The 24,145-nt window shown below is 36.0% G+C and overlaps 2 protein-coding genes and 1 long non-coding RNA gene across 3 annotated transcripts; all 3 read left to right on the top strand.

The window, feature by feature from the left end:
• Positions 1-1,733: 1,733 nt before the first annotated feature.
• Positions 1,734-8,560, top strand: LOC106138595 (serine hydrolase-like protein). The gene is made up of 7 exons (XM_060953291.1): positions 1,734-2,043; positions 3,090-3,206; positions 3,978-4,130; positions 4,740-4,842; positions 5,155-5,242; positions 6,274-6,371; positions 7,025-8,560. Exons 1-7 carry the CDS (start codon positions 1,989-1,991, stop codon positions 7,332-7,334), a joined length of 924 nt encoding a protein of 307 aa, XP_060809274.1. The 5' UTR covers positions 1,734-1,988; the 3' UTR covers positions 7,335-8,560.
• Positions 8,561-11,574: 3,014 nt separating this feature from the next.
• LOC132903886 (uncharacterized) lies at positions 11,575-13,396 on the top strand. The gene is made up of 3 exons (XR_009657510.1): positions 11,575-11,686; positions 12,260-12,391; positions 12,613-13,396. It is a non-coding gene; the product is annotated as an uncharacterized LOC132903886 (long non-coding RNA).
• A 239-nt stretch (positions 13,397-13,635) lies between these two features.
• On the top strand, positions 13,636-23,777 carry LOC106138617 (dnaJ homolog subfamily B member 12). The gene is made up of 6 exons (XM_013339821.2): positions 13,636-14,230; positions 15,490-15,599; positions 16,794-16,965; positions 19,498-19,703; positions 20,163-20,250; positions 20,946-23,777. Exons 1-6 carry the CDS (start codon positions 13,894-13,896, stop codon positions 21,092-21,094), a joined length of 1,062 nt encoding a protein of 353 aa, XP_013195275.1. The 5' UTR covers positions 13,636-13,893; the 3' UTR covers positions 21,095-23,777.
• The last annotated feature ends 368 nt before the right edge of the window (positions 23,778-24,145 follow it).

Below are 24,145 nucleotides of genomic sequence, written 5' to 3'. Positions count from 1 at the left end.
CTGATATCCTGACATACTCACAAACTTTCGCATTTATAATATTAGTAGGATAGTATACGTACTGATTTTCATTAGAATAGGTATATTATACATTAATTGTTGAGTCTCTATTAAATAAGTTACCTACGCCTGTGTTCATCATGTTATCAAGTCCAAAAAGTTCCGGTTATAATCTGATATCTACTGATTAAAACATAATTATTATAATACGTAATTTATCATTTAGTAATCTGAGGGGTCAATTGAATGTTTGTATATTTACAGTCTCTAACTGATTCGGTCTTGATGGAAATGAAAATGGCGGTTTTTATTAATATAAAATTAAAAATAATGGTATTGGTATAGTTATGTATATGTAACAGCCAATTAAAAGAAAGGTTAATAGAATAGATTTATTTTCCAAATTGGATACAAGGTAAAATTTATTGACGTTACATCACTTAAATCTAATTTATAACAATTATAACTATTACCACTTTCGAAGCGCATGGTGTAGAAGAAGCGGCGGAACAACTACACTATAAATAAATATAGATCTCTTAAATCTAAATCGTGGACGAATGCACATTGTCTTCATTAAAAAATACGAATGAATGTAGAACTAATGATTTCATTACGAATATTTCGTCAAATAAACTTGGGATTAATTTTTCTGGTGATGAGCTAGCAACTTGTCATAATTTTAATCTTAATCTATTATTATTTATTTATTTGGAAGTTTACAAAAATAGCGCCACGTGTGTGAAACAAATGGTCAATTACAGGTCCTCACTGATACAAAACACAAATACAATAAAATAGGAACAAGAACATCATTGTGCCGTTCAGCTGAAAGTGGCCTACGTTCAGTCTTTTCAAGATTGTTTACTCTGTGTGCCCCGGGAGCCCAGGATAAAGACGATGTATACTTATAAGTACAAATAAGACTTGCATCAGTTTTAAATTATTATATTGTTGGTACTACCTAGCCGACGTACTTAGTTAATATTTGTTCATTTTTATTTTATTGTAAAGAACGTGTATTTTTAAAAACAATCTATTCTTTTTTTTAGAAACTATTCTCTTCCCGCCCTCTTTTAAAATGATGGATTCAAACTTTGGTTCTTTCTCTTTCGGAACGTTTTGTTTTATGCTCTGAAGAATATTTTTTCATTGGTTTTATGTAGGCATTGGTATTGTTACTCTTATTAAGCTGAGTACACACCAGGCCAAAAAATATAACGAATGGATTTCGCTTCATCGATTTCATTGATGTTGTTTGGATGTGTCGCGAACGATTTGGCGTTGACGATTCAAGTCTCCAAGATTATAGAAGTTATTCATCGCTATTCGTGCATCGTTTTTTGTCCGAACCATGATAAGAGTCATTGGGTAGGTAACTGATTTACCCATTTACAAACCATTTAAAAATTAAACACTTAACAACTGGGTATGAAGGTACCGTAAGAATCTAGAAGTTAAAAGTAGGTAGGGTTAAGAGAGGGTTCCTGAAATTAATTAGGAAACAAGACACAAACGAGATTTTTCGTATCACACGAGTGGCATAAAGTAGCTTGAATAATTTCCATCTAATGTATTCGAAAAAAAGGATAATGAAAAAGCAGAAATGATAATAAGTAATGGAATCATGTATACTATGTACGATGACGATGGTTTTTGATCTTAGCCTGCCTTGACCTCATCAGTAGCAATGAGAGAAAAATAATAGTGACGTTGTCAATCTTCGTTGTGTATTGACATTGACGTATATAACTTGAAAAACTTTATCAATTTCGTTTTCATTTCTTCGTAAAAATTGATAATTTAAAGTGTAAATAATGATTCAGTAATTACAAATAATTCACGCTGGTTATTAGTGACGCAGTAAACAAATTCACCCTGAATCTGAAGCGTTGACTTAAAGCTAAATAGAAAGACAAGTCAAAAGCGGCAAGACCGAAGTTTAAAGTTTACTTTTAAGATTTACATTTTAATTAAAACCTATTAAAATGAGTATATCTGAAAAAGAATGGTTTATCGAAGCACCATGGGGCAGGTTATGTGGTGAGTAAAAATTTTCAAATATTAAATTGGGATCTTTCGTTATTGTTAAATTGAACTTTGGTCTGTTCATTTGCATTTTATAATCCAACCTTATCTTTTACTGACATCGAATTACAGTGTTTGTTAGCTAGCAAAAATTATTGACGTCAGTCACACACAGCATACTAAAATAAAAAAATGCAAATGTTTTGTGTATTTTTGTTCCTTTTCACACTGTTTACTTATAATATATCCTATAACTTTATAGTATTAAATGGTTTTTTTTACAACATAACAATACATAATTTGAGTTAATGTTACGGTTGACTGGAATAAATCCCTTATAGGGTCGCCATTGTGCATTTTTAAATGTATTATTTAGTACATACAGCAAATAATTTGTTATGTACAATAAAGTATTTACAAACAATATTCATATGCAAGGAAATCCATGGATGGAAGCTAGTTTTGTATATATACCAAATATGATCCATATTAATTATTCTTCATTCTTCATTATCTTGCTTAATTATTGTTTATTTGTTATACCTAGTTAACATATTTTGAAATGAAAGTGAAATAAAGTTATATAAAAATCCTACTATAAATAATTGTCATATCTTTTGGTTTTACAACATTGGGTGATGTTGAATGAATTATTTGAAACTAATTTTACTGCCCCTATATAGTATTTTGTGCAATAAAGTCCACTTCACAATTATTTGAATTGACTACAAATCTTAAACATACATACATAAATCCCTCACCTCGCCTCTTTCCCGGAGGGGTAGGCAGAGACTACATCTTTCCACTTGCCACGATCCCCGCACACTTCGTTCACTTCATCCACATTCATATCTCTCTTCGTGCAATCTCGTCGGTTTCACATACTACAAATATTAATGAGGTTTTATTGAAATTAAATTAAATGAAATATTCTTTATTTACTTAAAACATGGCACAAATGGTTGTGAGAAATATATGTGATCTTGCATGTTCCGCCAGAAGTATGGCATGTAAATATTGTTATGTAATAATTGCGTTACTTTAACTCATTTCGTTCACAGTGGTAGCGTGGGGGGACTGCATGAACCCTCCAGTTCTCCTCGTCCACGGCTCCAGAGACACGGCAGCTACCTTCAGACCACTAGTGGCAATGTTGCCCGATAAATTCTACTATATAGGTGAATATCATATCATACTATATAGGTTAATTCCCGGCACAAGTAGAAAAAAAGAATACGACCACTCCATCACTTTCCCGTGGTGGTCGTAAAAGTTGACTAAGGGATAAGCTTATGAACTTGGGATTCTTCTTTTCTGTCATTTTATATGAATCTCAATTCTATCATTAAATAGCTGAACGTGGCCTATCAGTTTTTATAAGACTGTTGGCTCTGTCTACCCCGCAAGGGATATAGACGTGATTATATGTATGTATGTTTATTCGTACAAATATCGCTTGAATGACTTCTATCATAGACACGATGCAATGTAGAGATATCATTTGAGTTCCAACAGCTGTGCAAATATTTTTTATGACAATAGTGAATTAACAAGTAATTATGACATTTGTTTAGAATGTGACGTGTGGTTCTTGGCATCAGATGTAAAAAGAATAGGACCACTCTATCTCTTTCTCATGGATGTCGTAAAAAGCGACTAAGGGATAGGCGTATAAACTTGGAATTCGGGAAATAGGCGTGGTTTTATGTATGTATGTATATTTATTTATACAATTGTTGTCGTAAAAGGCGACTAAGGGATATGCTTACAAACTTGGGATTCTTTTTTGGGCGACGTGCTAGCAACCTGTCACTATTCGAATCTCAATTCTATCATTAAGCCAAGCAGCTGAACGTGGCCATTCAGTATTTTCAAGACTGTTGGCTCTGTCTACCCCGCAAGGGATATAGACGTGACCATATGTATGTATGTATGTGCCATTGTTACAGCAATAGAACTGCCAGGTAATGGCAAATCGGACAGTTATCCGCCCGGCATGATGATCAGCGTTTACGACCTCGTGTACGTCGTCACGTTGGTCGTGAGACATTTCCGTTGGGACAGATTCACGTTCGTGGGACACTCGCTCGGGACGCTCATTGGTGAGATTTTGTTTAGTGTTAAAAGTTCAGTTTTGTGAAAAGGTGTTTTCAGATTAGCGAGCTTGTCGCTTGGGTAACGCTATCTGTCACTCATAGCGAAGAGAATGAAGCGCTAAGCCAATAGCAGCGATGAGTCTAAATCGCGATAGCTAAGATTTCACGGATTGGAGCATAAATACAACCTCCGACTCATCATCGTCGGAGCCGCGGTTCCCCAGGCATAACACTAGCCTGGAAGATCTTCCCTTTGTAGGCGGTCGAGCCGAATCATCGCTCCCGCTACAAGCCTATTCCCTAAGTCGCCTTTTATGACGTCCATGAGAAAGTGATGGAGTGGTAGTTATCATATGTCTAAAGTTTTCGTTTGTGTAAGTGACACAAGTATTATTATATACTAGCTGTGCCCGCGACTTCGTCCGCGTGGAATTGTTATTTTGGGCATCGTTGAAGCCCTCAACGATGAATAATTTTCCCTTTTTTCACATTTTTCACAAAAGACTGAATGGCCACGTATTTGGCTTAATGATAGAATTTTTTTTTGTATTGGTGCCGGGAACCACACGGCAAACCAACTTCAAGGAAAGCCTCTTTCTAATTGTAACATTCCAGGTAAACTATACGATTTATCGTACCGCGGTTCAATAGCCAAGGTGGTGGAGCTGGATCCTGTCACTAAACACATAACAGTGCCACCCAGCAAGTTTGCTGAATGGTGAGTACATTATTAAATAATGTTCTAATATAACATACATACATACATACATATAATCACGTCTATATCTCTTGCGGGATAGACAGAGCCTACAGTCTTGTAGAGACTGATAGGCCACGTTCAGCTATTTGGCTTAATGATAGAATTGAGATTAAATAGTGACAGGTTGCTAACCCATCGCCTAAAAAAGAATCTCAAGTTTGTAAGCCTATCCCTTAGTCGCCTTTTACGACATCCATGGGAGATAGATGGATTGGTCCTGTGTAATTTGTCCCGTATATATATTATATACATATAATATATATATTTCAGGTACCACAGATCGTTTACGGCTTTTTACGAGCAGTACGAGAAATTGAATTCGCCTAAAGAAAAGGCACCTTCTTATACCAGGCGGCAGGTGAGGAATACTAACTTTTATATACTAGCTGTGCCCGCGACTTCGTCCGCGTGGAATAGTTATTTTGAACATCATTGAAGCCCTCAAGAGTGAATAATTTTCCCCGTTTTTTTCTTTCACATTTTCCATTATTTCTTCGCTTCGTATAGTTGCAGCGTGATGTTATATAGCCTAAAGCCTTCCTCGATGAATGGTCTATTCAACACAAAAAGAAGTTCCCGTACTCCTCCGAAACGGCTTGACTGATTCTCATGAAATTTTGTGAGCATATTTAGTAGCTCTGAGAATCAACCAACATCTAGTATTTCTCATATCCCTCAGTGTATTTTTTATTTTTTAACTAGAAATTACTTAAAAATAATTAACATTTAAGTATATGGCAAAACAACGTTTGCCGGGACCAGCTAGTTATTAATGAATTATTTCAATAATACATACATACATACATAAAGTCACGCCTCTTTCCCGGAGGGGTAGGCAGAGACTACATTTTCCACTTGCCACGATCTCTGCACACTTCCTTAGCTTCATACACATTCATAACTCTCTTCATGCAAGCTCGGCGGTTTCAGGTACTCAAATTCAAATTCAAAATTTTTATTCATTATTATAGGATACTATCATATCGCTTAATAATTGTCGAAACGTTTGGTTTCACAACATTGGTTGACGTCAAATAAATTACTTAAAAACTAAGTTTACTGCCGCTTCCAAAACGTCAGTGCAGAAGAAGCGGTAACCAACTGCACTGCAGCATTTTCTTCAACAACTTAGTGACTACTTTTGACCTGACCTTTTACCAGGACGTCCTTAATTATTAGATAGATAGATAGATAATTCATTTATTTGATTTGCTACACACGATTTACAATTTCATATGAAATACAAATTAATTAGGGTGTGAGTTGCAGCAATACAAAAAGGTCACAACTCAACGAATTTATTGTTGTAGAGCAATACGCTGATTTTCAGTTATGACCTAGGTGCTAGTGCAGGAATGATTTATTAATGAATTATTTTAATAATAACAGGCGATAGACTCGATTAAAGAGAACAGAGGTCTCACCGAAAAGACTGCAGCCGATACAGTAGACAGAATGACTGAACCAGCCGGGCGGGGTAGAGTCAGGTACGAGTCAATTTTATTTAACTAACCGTTCAAATTCAAATTTTTTATTCATTATTATAGGGATACTTCGTATCGCTTAATAATTGTCAAAACGTATGGTTTAACGACATTGGTTGACGTCAAATGAATTACTTAAAACTAAGTTTACTGCCGTTCGCTGTGAATTTAATTTATTTTACAATTTACATTCATACATATGATCACGTGTATATCCTTTGCAGGGTAGATATAGTCGACAGTATTGTGAAGACTGAATGGCCACGTTCAGCTGTCTGGTTTAATGATAGAATTGAGATTCAAATAGTGACAGGTTGCTAGCCCATCGCCTAAAAGAAGAATACCAAGTTTATAAGCATATGCTTTAGTCGCCTTTTACGACATCCATGGGAAAGAGATGATATGGTCCTATCATTTTTTTCTAATCTCTCCTATACGCCCGCGTGGCATAAAATTAAAAAAAATTAAATTGGCATGAAAATTAAAAAAATGAAATGATGAAAATTAAAAAATGAAATAATGAAATAATGAAAATTAAAAAATGAAATAATGAAAATTAAAAAATGCAATGATGAAAATTAAATTTACTTTATAGTCTATCACTTACTACTTTATAGTATAATATTATTAGTTGGGATCGCTTATTTCCTTTACAGATTCACCTCCGACCGCCGATACAAATACATCGCGGCCGTTCCATTCTCTCCCGAACATTTGAAACGGGTATTTACCAGTATCACTACGCCCACATTGAGCATAATGGCGGAAAATTCAATCAAAAAAGGCTTATATAGGAACGCGGAGTTTTTACTAGACGAGGGTAGTTTTAAAGCGAACAATTATAGGGTCAGAAGAGTGGAGGGGGGTCACGATGTGCATTTTGTTAATCCGGAGAGAGTCGCCGGTTTTGTGACACAGTTTTTGCTGTACGGATTAGAGGGGGTTGAGAGTAAGGCTAAATTGTGAATGTTTTAATTGTAGGATATATATATGCAGGGTGACTTTTAATTCAACTGCATAAATTTAACTGTTAAGTGTACTCATCTAAAGGATATTTAAAAACGTTAAAAGAAAAATATCGGTCCATATTTCAGAAAGTACGAAAAAAAATAAAAGTATCAAAATCCACGATTCTAAATACGTAATATCACCCCGGCCGGCGGAATAGCGACGCGTAAGATTCAGAGGTCAACGACACAATTCATTCAGCTGAGCAATCTCGACAACTCTGTACTTTACTTGATCTTGATACTAGAAAAATAATTTATTTTTCAGACATTTATTTACATGTTTAGTTTTAATTTCTTTTTGTAGTATTGGTCTTTAATAAAGCGTGTGTGTGCGTAGTTTCTGAGGGTTTTTAAATTTCAAAATGATGTCTTTTAATTTAAATAAAAAATATCTCAAACGGCTCAGAAGCATGGGTATAGTCTATGTTTAAAAGGATGCGGATGTTTTAAATGTCACCCTGTATAAATATGTATATTGTGGATTAAATGAAGTTTGAGCGACCCAACGATGTTTATTTGTTTGTAATATCTTTATTGCATAGAAATTTACACTATGAGAAGAACATACTTATAAAAGATACAAATCACTTGCAATAGCGGACTTATCCCATGAAGGCATCTCTTCCAGCCATCGGCAAACAATAAAGGAACTAGATAATTCAGTAAAAAGTAGTAATACCTATCCACTAAATATATATGTATAAACTTATTAATAAATAAACATACATAAACTATTAACTGATGTTATTATATGTTATTAATGCCTCTCCGTCTATCTGTCACGGATATACATTGGATCGATTTTTATGAAATTTTATGTCGATAAAGATTAGCTAATTTCCCGATTACAAACATAAAAAATGCAATTTAAAATTAAAAATTTTATTAGTGAAGACCTGTAATTGGCTCTTAAATGTATAATTGAAAATCTAATGATTGTATAACTTGCTGTTGGTCATCCAAATATATAAAATAAAAATAAAATAATTTTTTTTTTTTTTAATTCCACATGAGCGAACTTCGGACATAACATAAGACGTCTGTATCCCCCGCGGGGTAGACAGAACCAACAGTCGTTAGAAGACAGAAATGTACTGACTGAACGAACTTCGGACCTAGGCTAGATTTATTTAAAAAAAAAACCATTTAAATTAATTAATATCCCCGACCAAAAGAAGTTTCCATTATGACCTGACCGTGTATAGAATCTGGGACCTTGGGATTTAGTGGTAAGCACATTAACTAAAAGATGATTGTTGATAGTACTTACTTATAATTTATTTTTTTGTATATAATTCTTTTTATATTTGTTTTATATTGTTATTATATGTTTGGTGGAAGATTGACGATAAATAAATGATATACCATAATTGATATCTTTCATTTATAAAAAACAATACCATTGGTTTTCTATACATGTAAATTAGCGCTTTGTTAGCTAAAGTTGATTAAAACGTTTTTGATGGAATAACAGAAATAGTTTATCTCATCTAAAACATTTTAACTAACTTTACGATTCTCTAAAGAACCACTAGAATAGGAAATAATATAAGAACAGGATCACTCCTTTTCTTTCCCATGGATGTCGTAAAAGGCTACTAATTGATGGGCTTATAAACTTGAGATGCTTCTTTTAGGCGTTGGCTGGCAACCTGTCACTATTTGAATCTCAATTCTATCATCAAGCCAAAAAGGGTGAACGTGGCCTATCAGTCTTTTCAAGACTGTTGGCTCTGTCTACCCCGTAAGGGAAAAAGACGTGATGTATGTATGTAGTAGCTCAGAAAATATTTGACAATTGAAAAATATATAATCCGTCATATTTTAGAGTAGAAAAAATTTAATGTAACAGATTTAGTTAAATGAATTTCATTTATGTTCAGTGCGCCATCTCCGACAATTATTTCATTGTAAATCTGCCACAGACTGAAATTCTGTATCGCTAATCTATACTAATATTATAAAGCTGAAGAGTTGTTTGTTTGAACGCGCTAATCTCAGGAACTACTGGTTCGAAATAAAAATTATTTTTGTGTTGAATAGACCATTTATCGAGGAAGGCTTAAGGCTATATAAAATCACGCTGAAACTATAAGGAGCGAAGAAATAATGGAAAATGTGAAAAAGAACATGGTAAATTATTCATCCTTGAGGGCTTAAATGATGCCCACAATAACTATTCCACGCGGACGAAGTCGCGGGCACAGCTAGTGTATTACAATAAAAAGGTTCACATAGTTGTCAGTCACACTATGAGCTTGTGATTTTTTGATAGAGGGATAACGACATATCTTTGAACTGTATTCTTATCAGATGTGATATTATTCAGCTGGCATTATGACTGCTTACATTCATACATATAATCTCGTCTTCATCTCTTACGGGTTAGACAAAGTCAACAGTCCTGAAAAGACTGAAAGGCCAAGTTCAGCTGTATGGCTTAGGTAATGATGGAATTGAGATTCAAATAGTGACAGGTTGTTAGTAGGTCGCATCGCTTACAAGAAGAACCCCAAGTTCATATTTTGTTATACGTTTAAAAGTTATTTTGGGCATCATTGAAGCCCTCAAGCATGAATAATTTTCCCCGTGTTTTTTTCCACATTTTCCATTATTTCTTCGCTCCTTATAGTTGCAGCGTGATGTTATATAGCCTAAAGCCTTCCTCAATAAATGGTCTATTAAACACAAAAACAATTTTTCAATTCGAACCAGAAGTTCCCGAGATTAGCGCGTTCAAACAAACAAACTCTTCAGCTTTATAATATTAGTATAGATGTATGCATAGTAATAATTTCACACGGTTATATTCAAATTCAAATTTTTAATTGCATAATATGAGAACAACAAGATCTTAAATTAACATGTATACCATACATACATACATAAAATCACGCCTCTTTCCCGGAGGGGTAGGCAGAGACTACCTCTTTCCACTTGCCACGATCTCTGCATATTTCCTTCGCTTCATCCACATTCATAACTCTCTTCATGTATACCAGATCTTCATTATTTACCCTTTCGGATGTAGCAAATGTAGTGATAGTAGAATACTATACATACTAATACATATTTCAAGTATCTTTTATCATTCTGGTTACCTAAGATTATGTAAGTCTGTGATGTTATATAGTAACTATATCCTTCTAACTACCTAGGTATGTAAACTTCTTAGTTAAAACCTCGTGAATCGTTCTGTATTTTTGCATCAATGTCAATTCAGATTATTCTATCAGTTTATAAACATTGTTATTATTTATACCTAAATATACAACAATTTTAATATTGTTTAAGGTTTTTAAAGTATCTATTTTACTGAATATCTATAATTTACCGTCAAAATTATGCAGGTAAATGAACAGTAGGTAATAAAAATTCACTGGAAAGCCGCTCTACCGACAAGTGTTAACTCTTATATTTAAGAAGACGACGAATTGGCTTGAAAGTCATGTGATTCCTGGCCCTGTAAAATAGGAACACTACCATCTTTTTCCCATGTATGTCGTAAAAGGCGACTAAAGGAGTAGACACATTTATTTAGTAAAACCTTTTATGCTCTTTGTATACGCCGACGTGTAGGTACGCCGTCCCGTTTTACGTCATAATAAAAAACGAAACAGCAATACATTTTCGCGCGATAAAAATGTGCTGGGCTAGCAACCTGTCACTATTTGAATCTCAATTCCATCATGAAGCCATACAGCTGAACGTGGCCTTTTCGAGACTGTTGACTCTGTCTAACCCGTAAGGGATATAGACGAGATTTTTTATATGTGTATTGTGTATAGAAGTGACTGTACGTAAGTATGTATGTATTTTCTTTTTTAGTCATTTATATCCTACTACATACATACATACATACATATGGTCACGTCTATATCCCTTGTGGGGTAGACAGAGCCAACAGCCTTGAAAAGATTGATAGGCCACGCTCAGCTATTTGGATTAATGATAGAATTGAGATTCAAATAGTGACAGGTTGCTAGCCCATCGTCCAAAAAAAGAATCCCATGTTTGTATACCTATCCCTTAGTCGCCTTTTACGACATCCATAGGAAAGAGACGGAGTGGTCCCATACTTTTTTGTGCTGGTGCCGGGAACCACACGGCACTTTTTATCCTACTGCTGATCAAAATCAAGGGCATTCCTTCATATTCGCAGATATCCCTATCCATTCGCGTATAATTTATTCCAGGGCTATCCACCTCAAGGGTACTACCCCCCACAGCAACAGCCTATGTACTACCCGCCCCCACAACCCGTGTACCATCCCCAACAACCACAATACTATCAACAACAAGGGCCACGTAAGTTAGTTTTTATTTTATTAATATTATATTTTTATTTTCACTTCCTCGAGTTAAGTATTAAATAAAAAACTTACAGTGCTTACAATGCCGTATGGTTCCTGGCAATTTAGAATAGGACTACTCCATATCATTCCCGTGGATGTTGTAATAGACTAAGGGTGTGACCTAATCCGCAAGGGATATAGACGTGACAATATGTGTGTATAGGTAAATATTGAAATAAAATAGGGACGTCCTGAGAGTTATGAATGTGGACGAAGCGAAAGAAGTATGCAGAGATCGTGGCAAGTGGAAAGAGGTAGTCTCTGCCTACCCCTCCGGGAAAGAGGCGTGATTTTATGTATGTATGTATGTATGTACGTCCTGGCCAAAGTTAGTTAATACCCGAAACCGCCGACTTTGCATGGAGTTATGAATGTGGATGAAGCGAAAGAAGTATGCGGGGATCGTGGCAAGTGGAAAGATGTAGTCTCTGCCTACCCCTCCGGGAAAGATGTGGGATTTAATGTATAACCACTCATATGATTAGGATCTCTTCCTGAAGTAGTCCAGAGTAGTTTTTTTTTTCAGCCCAAGATAGCGGAGTCTGCGGAAAGCTGTTCTCGGCGGCAGCATGGATGGCGTGCATGACTTGCATATGCTGTTCGATATGCCAATCGCTGGGCCCTCTGTTGGGCATGGGCAACGGTAATGACGATGACGGTGAGCCTCACCAATTTCCATGATCACTATTGTTATCTGGGGTGGGCAGGGTCTAATTCCACTTTGCCAGGAATTTTAGAATTCCGTCACTGAACGTGACCTTTCACTCTTTCCAAAACTATTGCCTCTGTCTACCCCGCAAAGCCATATAGACGTGATGATAATGTATATATGTATGATGCATGTACAAGTCTACAAACATAGCTGTTTTTTTTTTTCAGATTGACTAATCTCGATTATGGCAAGCGGAATTTAGTAATTAGGGATGCGACAAAAGGGATGATGTTATGTTTATTATCGATATAAGATGTACATCAAGATTGCAGACAGACTAATATACTACTTTATTTTAATCTTATCAGTTCCAGGCATGATTTTGTGGATGCTGCACCTGCAGTGCTATTTACTGCATAAATTAACAATGAACTTTGTTTTGGCGTGAGTTCCAATTGCGTCCCTATCTCTTTGTAGAAGACGCTAGTGCCTGGGGCCCTTATGTCATTAATGATCCTTGATTTTATAAGTCAGGTTTTTACTTAATGCTTCTCCCGTTCATCGCTATCGCTCATGGAACAAGAGCATAGTTTCACTTCCCAGGCTATACAAAATACCTAACTTGTCAATGTTCGTAAATGGTTAACCCCGTAATTAATCAGAAATACAGTTCAAGTGTTTTGTATTAAGTTTTGAGGATTGTTATTAATTATAATGTGATCGTCATCATCATAGCCACTGGAAGACAATGGAAGATTCTAACCAATCAAACTACTTTATGATTTATGAAGTAGTTCTCTCATGCGACTGTGTGATGACCTGATGATTGTGATTTGAATATAATATTTATTAAATCTTACTCGGTTCTTTCTTTTGTAAAAAGATGATGAAAAGTAATGATGTGGCTCCTCGTAGATGTCGTAAGAGCCGATAAAGCGAATAAACACCTGAGTTGAATAAAATGCTGTCGTTTCATTTAATTACCTTACCCGCTCTTTGGAACGTATTTAGGCAAACCCAAGTAAGTACATAAGTCCACAGCTTAGCCTACATAGTTGTTTATCGCCAGCTCCATGACAAAAAAAAACACTTTCTAGGATAAAACTACTCCGCGACATACACATTATGGCTTTTTTTAATCGAAGGTAGTCGATTCCAGCTATAAATCGGACAAACGATTGAGATACCTACCTATGTAGAGTTATGGATTTTGGCAACCATAGCGTTTGTCTATGAAACAAAATGTCACAACTGTCACTGTCATTACTGTAGTCCAAGATTTTTCTTGGTTCTTTTTTTTGATGTCATTGGGGTATTGTTGATTAATTTTTAATAATTACGCATTTCGAGTTAACAAATCGAAGTAATCATTAAATTACCCTAATTAGATTAACAGACCAAGTTTACGTGGTGAACGGGTGGTTGACGCCACTTTCTCCTTGCCTTCGTTACTGCAATATAGTTGCAATAGTATTGTGTTACACAAACGACAAACTCCTTGAATTAAAATGACAATTGAAGACAAGGACGAGGCTGAAAAGTGCATTGAAGTGGCCCAAATAGCCTTCGCCGCTGGGAACGTGGAGAAAGCCGAGAGATTTCTTCTCAAAGCTGAGAGATTGTATCCCACTGCTAAGGCAAAAGAATTTCTTACGAGAGTCAGGGCCGCCGCGAGTTCTGGAACGGAACGGAAGAGAACGCCGCCGACCAGTCCCTCTTCAAGCAACGAGGAGGTCAGGAAGAGGAGACCCAACCATCAGCCACCACAGCGGGAGTACACCTCGGAACAGATTGCAGCCGTGAGACGCATAAATACTAAATGTAAAGACTACTATGAAATTCTGGGTGAGTCTGTTTAATTAGTAGATTTTGTTTGTGTAATTTGTCATTCATGGTCTTTAGCCCAATGGACCGGTGGAATCAAAGATCATCTCAAGACAAAAGTCTCTGTAGAATAAATGGCTGACTGGGAGGAAATATATTTTATTTTACACCTTTTCATAAACAAATAAATATTCTATTCTTTAATGCATTAAAATACATACATATAGTCACGTCTATATCCCTTGCCGGGGTAGACAGAGCCAACAGTCTTGAAAAGACTGACATGCCACATTCAGCTTTTTGACTTGATGATAGAATTGAGATTCAGTGACAGGTTGCTAGCCCATCGCCTAAAAGAAGAATCCCAAGTTTATAAGCCTATCCCTTATTCTCCTTTTACGACATCCGTGGGAACGAGATGGAGTGGTCCTATTCTTTTTTTATATTGGTGCCGGGAACCACACAGCACATTAAATGCATGCATTAAAACTGGTAAAAGATTGCTGCAGATGGCAAAAGACCGTGAGGAAACTAGATTGAATACACAGCGGTGAACAGTCGACTGAACGAGGAGATGATGATATGGAAAATATTAGTAAAGATTAAGGATACAGAAAGAAAAAACATAACAATGATGTAACCCTTTAGACTAGCTGACTTTATATAATTAATATTATATATAAGAAGAAAATGCTGCAGTGCAGTTTGTTACCGCTTCTTCTGCACTGACGCCTTGGAAGCGGCAGTTAACTTAGTTTTAAGTAATTTATTTGACGTCAACCAATTATCCTACTATAATGAATAAAAATTTTGAATTTTATAAAGCTGAAGAGTTTGTTTGTTTGTTTGAGCGCGCTTATCTCAGGAACTGCTGGTTAGAATTAAAAAATTCTTCTTGCATTGAATAAACCATTTATATAGGAAGGCTTAAGGCTATATAACATCACACTGCAACTATAAGGAGCAAAGAAATAAATGGAAAATGTGAGAAAATTGTGACAAAATTATATTCATCCTTGAGGGCTTCAATGATGCCCAAATGACAATTCAACGCAGACGAAGTCGCAGGCACAGCTAGTTATAAATATTAGTGTTGCTGACATCTAATTCAAAATTCATGCTTTATGGAACACTTCAAACAACACTTAATATTTGTCGTATCTTTTGGTTTCACAACATTGGTTGACGTCAAATAAATAACTAAATGGTTTATTATTTATAATATTTCATAATGCCATAAAGGATCCTGCCACTCATTCATTAAACATTAATTATTGCAGGAGTGACGAAAGAGGCTACTGACTCTGACATCAAGAAATCTTATAAGAAGCTCGCTTTGCAGCTCCATCCAGACAAGAATCATGCTCCAGGAGCTGCAGAGGCTTTTAAGGTAAATACTATACCTGTACGGAGGCATAGGTTCGAATCCCGCCTTGGCCACGTACCAATGACTATTTTAGAAGTTACTAGCTGTCCCGGCAAACGTTGTTTTGCCATATAAATAACTTTTAAGTAATTTCTAGTTAAAAAAAAAAGTTCACTAAGGGGTATGAAAAACAGATATTCTCAGACCTACTAAATATGCATGCAAAATTTGGTTAAAATCGGTAAAGCCGTTTCGGAGGAGTAAGGAGACAAACATTGTGACACGAGACATTTGTGGACATTGTGCATTCGTCCACAATTTAGTTTTAAGAGATCTACATATAAATATTTGTAAATTGACATCGGGTGATTTGTGAAATGCTGCAGTGTAGTTTGTTCCGCCGCTTCTTCTAAACATGCGCGGTAGTAGATATAAATAGATTTAAGTGTAGTGACGTCAATAAGCTTAAATACCTTTATCCAATTTTGAAAATAATCTATTCTATTAGTTTGTAAAATAACCGATGCTTTCACGAACTTCGTGATGTGAACTGCACATTCAGGCAACTGGATGTGTAACCATGATCGTTCCATGTGCCGTGTGGTTCCCGGCACCAATAAAAAACGGAATAGGACCACTTTATCTCGTTCCCATGGATGTCGTAAAAGGCGACTAAAGGATAGGCTTATAAACTTGGGATTCTTCTTTTAGGCGATGGGCTAGCAACCCGTCACTATTTGAATCTCAATTCTATCATTAAGCCAAACAGCTGAATGTGGCCTATCAGTCTTTTCAAGACTGTTGGCTCTGTCTACCCCGTAAGGGATAAAGACGTGATCATATGTATCGATCCAACACGGGTCAGGTTCCCCCGCAAAGGTCGCGGAGGTCAGACAGGAATCGTTTCGTGTGAAAACCTGACTCACCCAATCCAGGATCCATGGTCATATAAAACATAACGACGGCCTCTGTGGCGCAGCGGTAGTGCGCTTGTCTGTGTCACCGGAGGTCCCGGGTTCGAATCCCGGCCAGGGCATGATGAGAAACGAACTTTCTCTGATTGGCCTGGGTCTTGGATGTTTATCTATATACGTATTTATTATAAAATATAGTATCGTTGAGTTAGTATCTCGTAACACAAGTTTCGAACTTACATCGAGGCTAACTCAATCTGTGTAATTTGTCCCGTATATATTTATTTATTCATAACTCTACCAGGCAATCGGCAACGCTGCAGCGGTTCTCACGGATCCCGACAAGAGGAAGCAGTACGACCTGCGCGGTGAAGAGCCGGTGCAACAGGCGCACGCGCATCACCAGTATTACGCGCGCGGGTTCGAATCCGACCTGACCGCTGAGGAGCTGTTCAACATGTTCTTCGGGGCTACAGGTCTGTGACTGTACTTTGTGTTTATACATACTTACACACATACATACATATGGTCACGTCTATATACCTTATGGGCTAGACAGAGCCAACAGTCTTGACAAGACTGAATGGCCACATTCAGCTATTTGGCTTAATGATAGAATTGAGATTCAAATAGTGAGAGGTTGCTAGCCCATCGCCTAAAAAAGAATCCCAAGTTTGTAAGCCTATCCCTTAGTCGCCTTTTACGACATCCATGGGAAAGAGATGGAGTGGTCCTATTCTTTTTTGTATTGGTGCCGGGAACCACACGGCACATACATACATACATAAAATCACGCCTCTTTCCCGGAGGGGTAGGCAGAGACTACCTCTTTCCACTTGCCACGATCTCTGCACATTTCCTACGCTTCATCCACGTTCATAACTCTCTTCATGCAAGCTCGGCGGTTCCGGGTACTTTTGACCTGACCCTTTGCCAGGACGTCCTTAATTTGATCAAGATACGTTCGTCTAGGTCTTCCCACTCCGACCTTTCCCTCCACTCTCCTTGTATATCTGCTTTGTGTTTATGCTTCAACTAATTTATTTATTTACTATAGGCCGCCCGGGAGTTCGTCCGCATGGAAACCCTATCAGTCCCGCTCCTGCGGGAACTCCGGGATAAAAAGTAGCCTATATGTTATTCTGGATGTTCAGCTACTACATACGAAATTTCATCGTAATAGGTTCAGTAGTTTTTGCGTGAAAGAGTAACAAACATCTATACTGACATTCCGATTGACATACTCACAAACTTTCCTATTTATAGTTGATAATTTAATATGATATATAAACTGGATCGTCTTTAGTAAGTTAAATAAAACAACAATGTCGTGGTTCACTGTGGTATATCAAAGACAATACAATAATACAATGGCTGCAAACACGGAGCAAAGCGCGAGTCGCTTTTTGTTCACATGCATAGTGATAGATGGCGCTTGTTATAACTTTGCAAATAAATATTTCATCAATAATATGAGTAGGTACCTAAGATTCAAACTTCATTGCATAAAATACAAATGTCAATGTCAATGCATAAAATACAATGTCATGTTGTCTCAGGCAGTTTATTGCCGCCATCATTTGACCAATGTTTTAGTCGTTGTGAAACTAAATTAAAACAAAAACATAAACATAAAATAGGCTATTTTACACCATGTAAAAAAAAATATAAAAATGCACGTATCTTATAGATTTTGTAAAAAATAAAAGAAAAACATCGATCATTATTCATAAAAGTGCAATATGGATTTTATAATTCAATTTAAAAAATCCTCTTTTTTAATCTGTTCTTCAAAAGTCGAAAACGCTATCCGCCATGTTGGGTACTGACGTGACGTCATACTTTTAGTAAACAAATATCAAATCGAAAACATATTGATGATGTCAGGATCTGTTTATTTTGAAATTTTAAAATTTCTATCACGTTTTTGGGTTTTTACTCTTTAATAATTTAATAGAAACATGGAAGACGGTTTTGTGAAAGCAGACAATATAAATCTACCGAGGATTAATACGTTGATGGTGGCGAAATTTTTTGCGTCCAATCCCGATTTCTGTTCTGCTGAGTTAAGAAATGTTAAAACAGCGATGTAAGTATTTATTGTATTAAACATTCTCTTACAATACACAATTATAATAGGTAAATTATTACACAACCAATCCAACATAACCTATTTTTTGTAATCAGGTCCGGAAGACTCTTCTTGCTAATTTCAACCAAGTGTTTCTCATTTTAATATCACTTGGCAGTGGAATCCACAATTTTTCTGGTGTTTTTATACTTGTATTCTTGCATTCAGGAACAAGACACCAACAATATGTATTGTAATTCATTATTACAAAAATCTTTTTACTTTAGTCTTATGTAGAGCCGTATTGTTTACTAAAAGTATGACGTCACGAGTCAAAACAGCATGGCGGATGGCGTTTTCGCGCGAAAATACAAAATCATAAATAATAAATCGTTTTTAGAGCACTTTTCGGCTTCAAAAAATTTTAATAAAAATTCTATAGGTATAACACAGTCTCAGGATTGATTTAAAACAGTTTTCAAAAAAGAGTGTAATAGCCTATTGCCATCATGCCTATCGGATGTTGAGTGTAACGTGTTGAAAAAGCGGGAAATTTTCCTGTTTTTTTCAAATTCCCTCGTATTTGTACAAGTTTTTTACGAAAATTTCAAGAAAAATAAGAATGAAATATTTCATGTTTTTTATTAATGAAACGGTAAAGTATTGATTTTCTTACAATATGCATCATTGTTTGAAAAATTTTAATTTTTTTTTTATATTGGTAATTAAACGTGTTTCAATCCAATCGTTTTTTTTTTATTTTTCGAAAAAAACGACGAAAATCTCAATAAAACTGTTTTTTCCTCAAGGTTTTATTCTGATATATTTCAATGTAACAAACCAATAAAACGGTAAAAGCGAGAAAACGTGTCTTTCACCGTAAAAAACAATTTGTTTCTTTCGGAATTTTCAACGCTAAACGGGACGCCCTCCGCAGCGTTCCCCGGCGGCGGGCCGGCCGCGTACCGGCGGCGCGCGCGCTCGCCGGCGCCGCGCGAGGCGCACGCGGGGCTGGTGCAGCTGCTGCCCGTGCTGGTGCTGGTGCTGCTCTCCATGATGTCCGGCTTCTTCATCAGCGAGCCGGTGTTCAGCCTCACGCCCGGCGCCAAGTACCCGGTGCCCAGGGAGACTGTCAATCTGAAGGTGGGCTTGTGATTGTTGATGTAGTCAATCCGGAATGTATGTATGACAATTATTAAGTGATATGAAGTGTCCCATAATTAAGAACTATGAAACTGTTTGGATTTTAAAGTTTACAGAAGGTCTAGCATAAAACATTTTTTTTCCTGATAATACATTCATACATTTAATCACGTCTATATCCTTTGCGGGGCGGACAGAGCCTAAACTCTAGAAAATACTGATAGGCCACGTTCATCCGTTGGATTTATATTATATTGATAGAATTTAGATTCAAATAATGACAGGTTACTAGCACATCGCCTAAAAAAAGAATACCAAGTTTATAAGCATATCCCTTAGTCGCCTTTTACGACATCCATGGTAATGAAAGATGGAGTGGTGCTATTATTTTTTATATTAGTGCCGGGAACCACACGGCATTAAAATTGTCTGTAATGTTTTTTTTTATTATAATTCCAGGTCCCGTATTATGTTAAGGAGAATTTCCACACGGACTATCAGGGATCGTTGCGGAGACTCGAGATGGCCATAGAAGAGGAATATATTGGTGAGTTATACAATAAATTTAGATTTATATATATATATATAAAAGAAGAAGCTCAAATTTATAAGCCTATATTGGTGCCAGGAACCACACGGATATACATATATAGCACGGATAATTATATAGATTTATAAAACGATAAATAAATGCCGTGTGGTTCGCGTCACTAATAAAAAAATAGAATAGGACCACTCCGTCTCATTCCTATGGATGTTGTAAAAGGCGACTAAGGGATAGCGCAACTGTCACTATATAGCCAACTACCTGAACGTGACCATTCAGTCTGGCTCTGTCTACCCCGCAAGGGATATGGACGTGAACATATGTATGTCTGTATAAAAAAAATATATTTATACTGGACAAATTACACGAGTTAGCCTCGAAGTAAGTTCGAGACTTGCGTTAAGAGTAGCCCAACGATACTATATTTTACAACAAATACTTCTATAGATAAACATCCAAGACCCAGACCAATCAGAGAAAGTTATTTTCTCAACATGCCCTGGCCGGGATTCGAACCCGGGTCCTCCGGTGTCACAGAAAAGGGTAGGTACTGGCGCTGCGCCACAGAGGCCGTCAAAATGTATGTTATTTATAAATATATCACCATCGCCTAGAAAAGAATCCCAAGTTTGTAAGCCTATCCCTTGATATATATATATATAAACAAGTATCATAACACACTTTGCACGCTGCAGTGGGGCTGCGGCACGCGTGCCAGCGCGAGCGCAACTACCGCGACAGCATGGCGTGGAAGGCGCGCAACTTCGGCGACTCGCGCCAGTACGCGGACGCGCAGAAGCTGCGCACGCCCAGCTGCGAGAAGCTGCAGTCCTACCACCGGTAGATGGCGCTGATCGATTCGTTAAAACGCGGGGTGAACATTTTTTTTTTTTGGGAGGGTAGATGTGTGTTGTGTTTAGAGATCGGATAATCGGATGCATATTTACCTAAACTATTTTGGCTAAGAAAGTATGGAGGCGGCTTCTTGCTTTCGGGATTCGAATCATTTTGAATCCTGGAAATTTTATTATACAAGAAATTGAAACTTATTATTAGGTATGATAAACACCTTTATAAACATAAGTGATGAATTGATCATATTTATTAAAAAATTACCTACCTACCGGGATTCTAGAATTATACCGCGTGATATTTTAGGTAAATTTGCATTCGAATACATAATTAGAACATTAAGTGTATCAATGCCGAATCCCGGAATTTTTGAGGTACAGAAGTACGTTCCATACTAACCCAACACCCCAACTTTAGGTAAATATGCATCCGAATATCCGATCTTTGGTTGTGTTGTATGTCTTGAGTTTTGTCAGTAGGAAGGGTTAGAGACGCGATAAATTTGTTTTTATTGTTGTTTATAAATATGAATAAATATATATGCGACAAATCACACAGATTGAGTTAGCCTCGAAGTAAGTTCGAGACTTGTGTTACGAGATGCTAACTCAACGATACTATATATATATTTTATCGTGGTCATAGAAAGACTTAGAAAATGTATGAATAAATATAATATATTTTAACAGTTACATCGATAAAACAGGATTTATGTAAATTTATAAAAGAAAGAAGTATGCAGAGATCGTGGCAAGTGGAAAGATGTAGTCTCTGCCTACCCCTTCGGGAGAGAGGCGTGATTTTATGTATGTATGTATGTACTGAAGCTTACCTTAATAACATCTTTACTATTGACAAATTTCAACATGAAATAGTTTTTTATCCAAAATAAACACATTTATTTAATCCATTGTGTTATGTGTAAAATGGTAAAAGTAATTGCAGGAACATAACTTGATCCAAAATGGCGACGGGGTGTCTTCAAATTTACTTACATCCAAACGTGCACTGCACGGCGGTTTTGGGGTACTCGTTAAGAGGTTAGGTTGAAACCAAAAATAAAAAAAATATATACATATATTCAACAGTTTTTAACCGCCTCCAAAAAGTAGTATGTATGTTTGCCCGACATTATCTTGCGTTGTGCTGAACCGATTTTGATGCGGTTCGCAGGAAAGTGTTTGTTGCACTTGGTAGAAGGTTCTAGAAATTTTACCGACTTCAAAAAAGGAGGATATCTATTTGAAAAAAGGAGGATATCGATTTGAGGCGGTTCCCTTTTTATTTATAAAAATTATTAAGTTATGCCTTTAGATAAATTAATACAGTGTAAGCGATACTGATAAAGATACGGTTTCGATCAAAAATTATAATTGGTGGGTTTTTCATTTGTTTTTCTATTTACCCGACCGCGACAGAAGGAGGATATTGTGTTTATAGAAAAATTGTTTCAGCGGTCAGCGGTTAATAAGTACGGCGGGGTGGATAGCAATAAAATCTATTTAAAGTAGTAGTAAGGTTTAAAATCTTTATTTTTTTTTTTTGAGATATGTTATCACCGTTATGTCGCATTATGCATTTTCACAATAAAATCATTACCTATAAACAAACCCATCCATTTTGATTTAGGCATTTAGCAAGTAGTTAAGTTTGCATAATATTATGTTAAAAGTCAACTGCGTGGATATAATTTTCATATACCTAACGTAATATCGCTTTTATTTTCTAAATATAAATTTGATAACATTTTGCCAAAGTATCAAAATTACTATATTAGTATCAGCTAATGTATTTTTTAAATTATTATATCAAATAATACTTCAATGTATTTCGGAAATGACATCAAAAATACGTTGTTTGAAATTTTTGCCGTGTATGCGACTTAAAGACAAGAATTAATCTGAAAAATTCAAATAAGTACCTATATCTATGCATTTAAAAAAAACGGCGAATTTACTAATAAAAAAAACTAAAAATATTATCCTACCAGATTATATAGATCCCTAGCAATAGCAAGCGATGCGAACTTGTATTTGACCGGATTTTATAAATAATCGTGTATGTTTCGCAATTCCTAGCTTAATTATATCACTCTCGAACAATGAACGCACTTAGTTCGTGTACCTACTATATTGTTATTATTTATTAAATGTTTATTTTTTAGCGTTAAACATACAGGGAAAAATTACTAGACAAAGAGGTGTCACTAGTACCGATATTGTAGGGAGTTCAGTAAGCTTTTGGCGGGAACTCAAACGTCATGTTGTTTATGCTGTAATTTTTTTTTTTCAAAATATGTTTTCGATCGACGATTAATGATTTTTAAGTGTGGATTATTGATTATTCTGTCTTAGTGGACAAGCATGAGTGTTGGAGTGTTACAATAACAAAATTAGTGACATTTGATGTTTTTGTAGACCTATATAGTAATAAGATGTATAGTTTGTTATAAGGGCTGACTAAAACTCGACACTGGCAATAATAAGCTCATGAAGAAGTTTGATTGCTACAACGAAGAAAAAATACCTAATTCGCGTATGTATATGATACCAGAGTATCAGGCTACTTTCGTGGTCACAGGTCAGTCTTAAAACCTCTGTCAGAGTAAAGTTTCCTGTGTGTTTACGCTTCAAAAAGGTTTTGTTTATCGACACGAAATAAAGTTATCAAAAATTTGTTCTATTTTTTTTCAACTCCCTTACCTCTGATCTATATTTCCACACTGATTAAATAGAAAAGATTTAAGTACTTACTTATTTGTGGTCGGAGAAGAGCAGAGAAAAACTTGGTTATGTAGTGTGTGCTATCTGCTTTTCCTTTTTAATCTGCTTTTATTTCGCGTAAATTGTAGTAGATATCTAAGAGAAAAGCTTATAAACTTAAGATTCTTCTTGTAGGCGATGGGTTAGCAATCTGTCACGATTTGAATCTCAATTCCATCAATATGCCATGCAGTTGAGCGTGGACTATGATTTTTTTTTATATTTATTTGATTTATTTATTCTTCATTGATCCCAATCGTCGTCGTCGTCATCGACGTTAT

Source organism: Amyelois transitella, chromosome 31 (genome assembly GCF_032362555.1).
Source record: "Amyelois transitella isolate CPQ chromosome 31, ilAmyTran1.1, whole genome shotgun sequence".
NCBI lineage: Eukaryota > Metazoa > Arthropoda > Insecta > Lepidoptera > Pyralidae > Amyelois > Amyelois transitella.
The sequence above is the reverse complement of the archived record's forward strand: the minus strand, read 5'-3'. Positions and strand labels throughout refer to the sequence as shown.

Excerpts from the sequence above, each read along its gene's own strand:
- LOC106138595 (XM_060953291.1), top strand. The coding sequence starts at position 1,989 with ATGAGTATATCTGAAAAAGAATGGTTTATCGAAGCACCATGGGGCAGG. Across the intron at positions 3,207-3,977 it reads CGATAAATTCTACTATATAG|CAATAGAACTGCCAGGTAAT; the intron begins GTGAATATCATA and ends CCATTGTTACAG. Across the intron at positions 6,372-7,024 it reads GCCGGGCGGGGTAGAGTCAG|ATTCACCTCCGACCGCCGAT; the intron begins GTACGAGTCAAT and ends TTTCCTTTACAG.
- LOC106138617 (XM_013339821.2), top strand. The coding sequence starts at position 13,894 with ATGACAATTGAAGACAAGGACGAGGCTGAAAAGTGCATTGAAGTGGCC. Across the intron at positions 19,704-20,162 it reads GGGAGACTGTCAATCTGAAG|GTCCCGTATTATGTTAAGGA; the intron begins GTGGGCTTGTGA and ends TTATAATTCCAG. Across the intron at positions 20,251-20,945 it reads CATAGAAGAGGAATATATTG|TGGGGCTGCGGCACGCGTGC; the intron begins GTGAGTTATACA and ends TGCACGCTGCAG.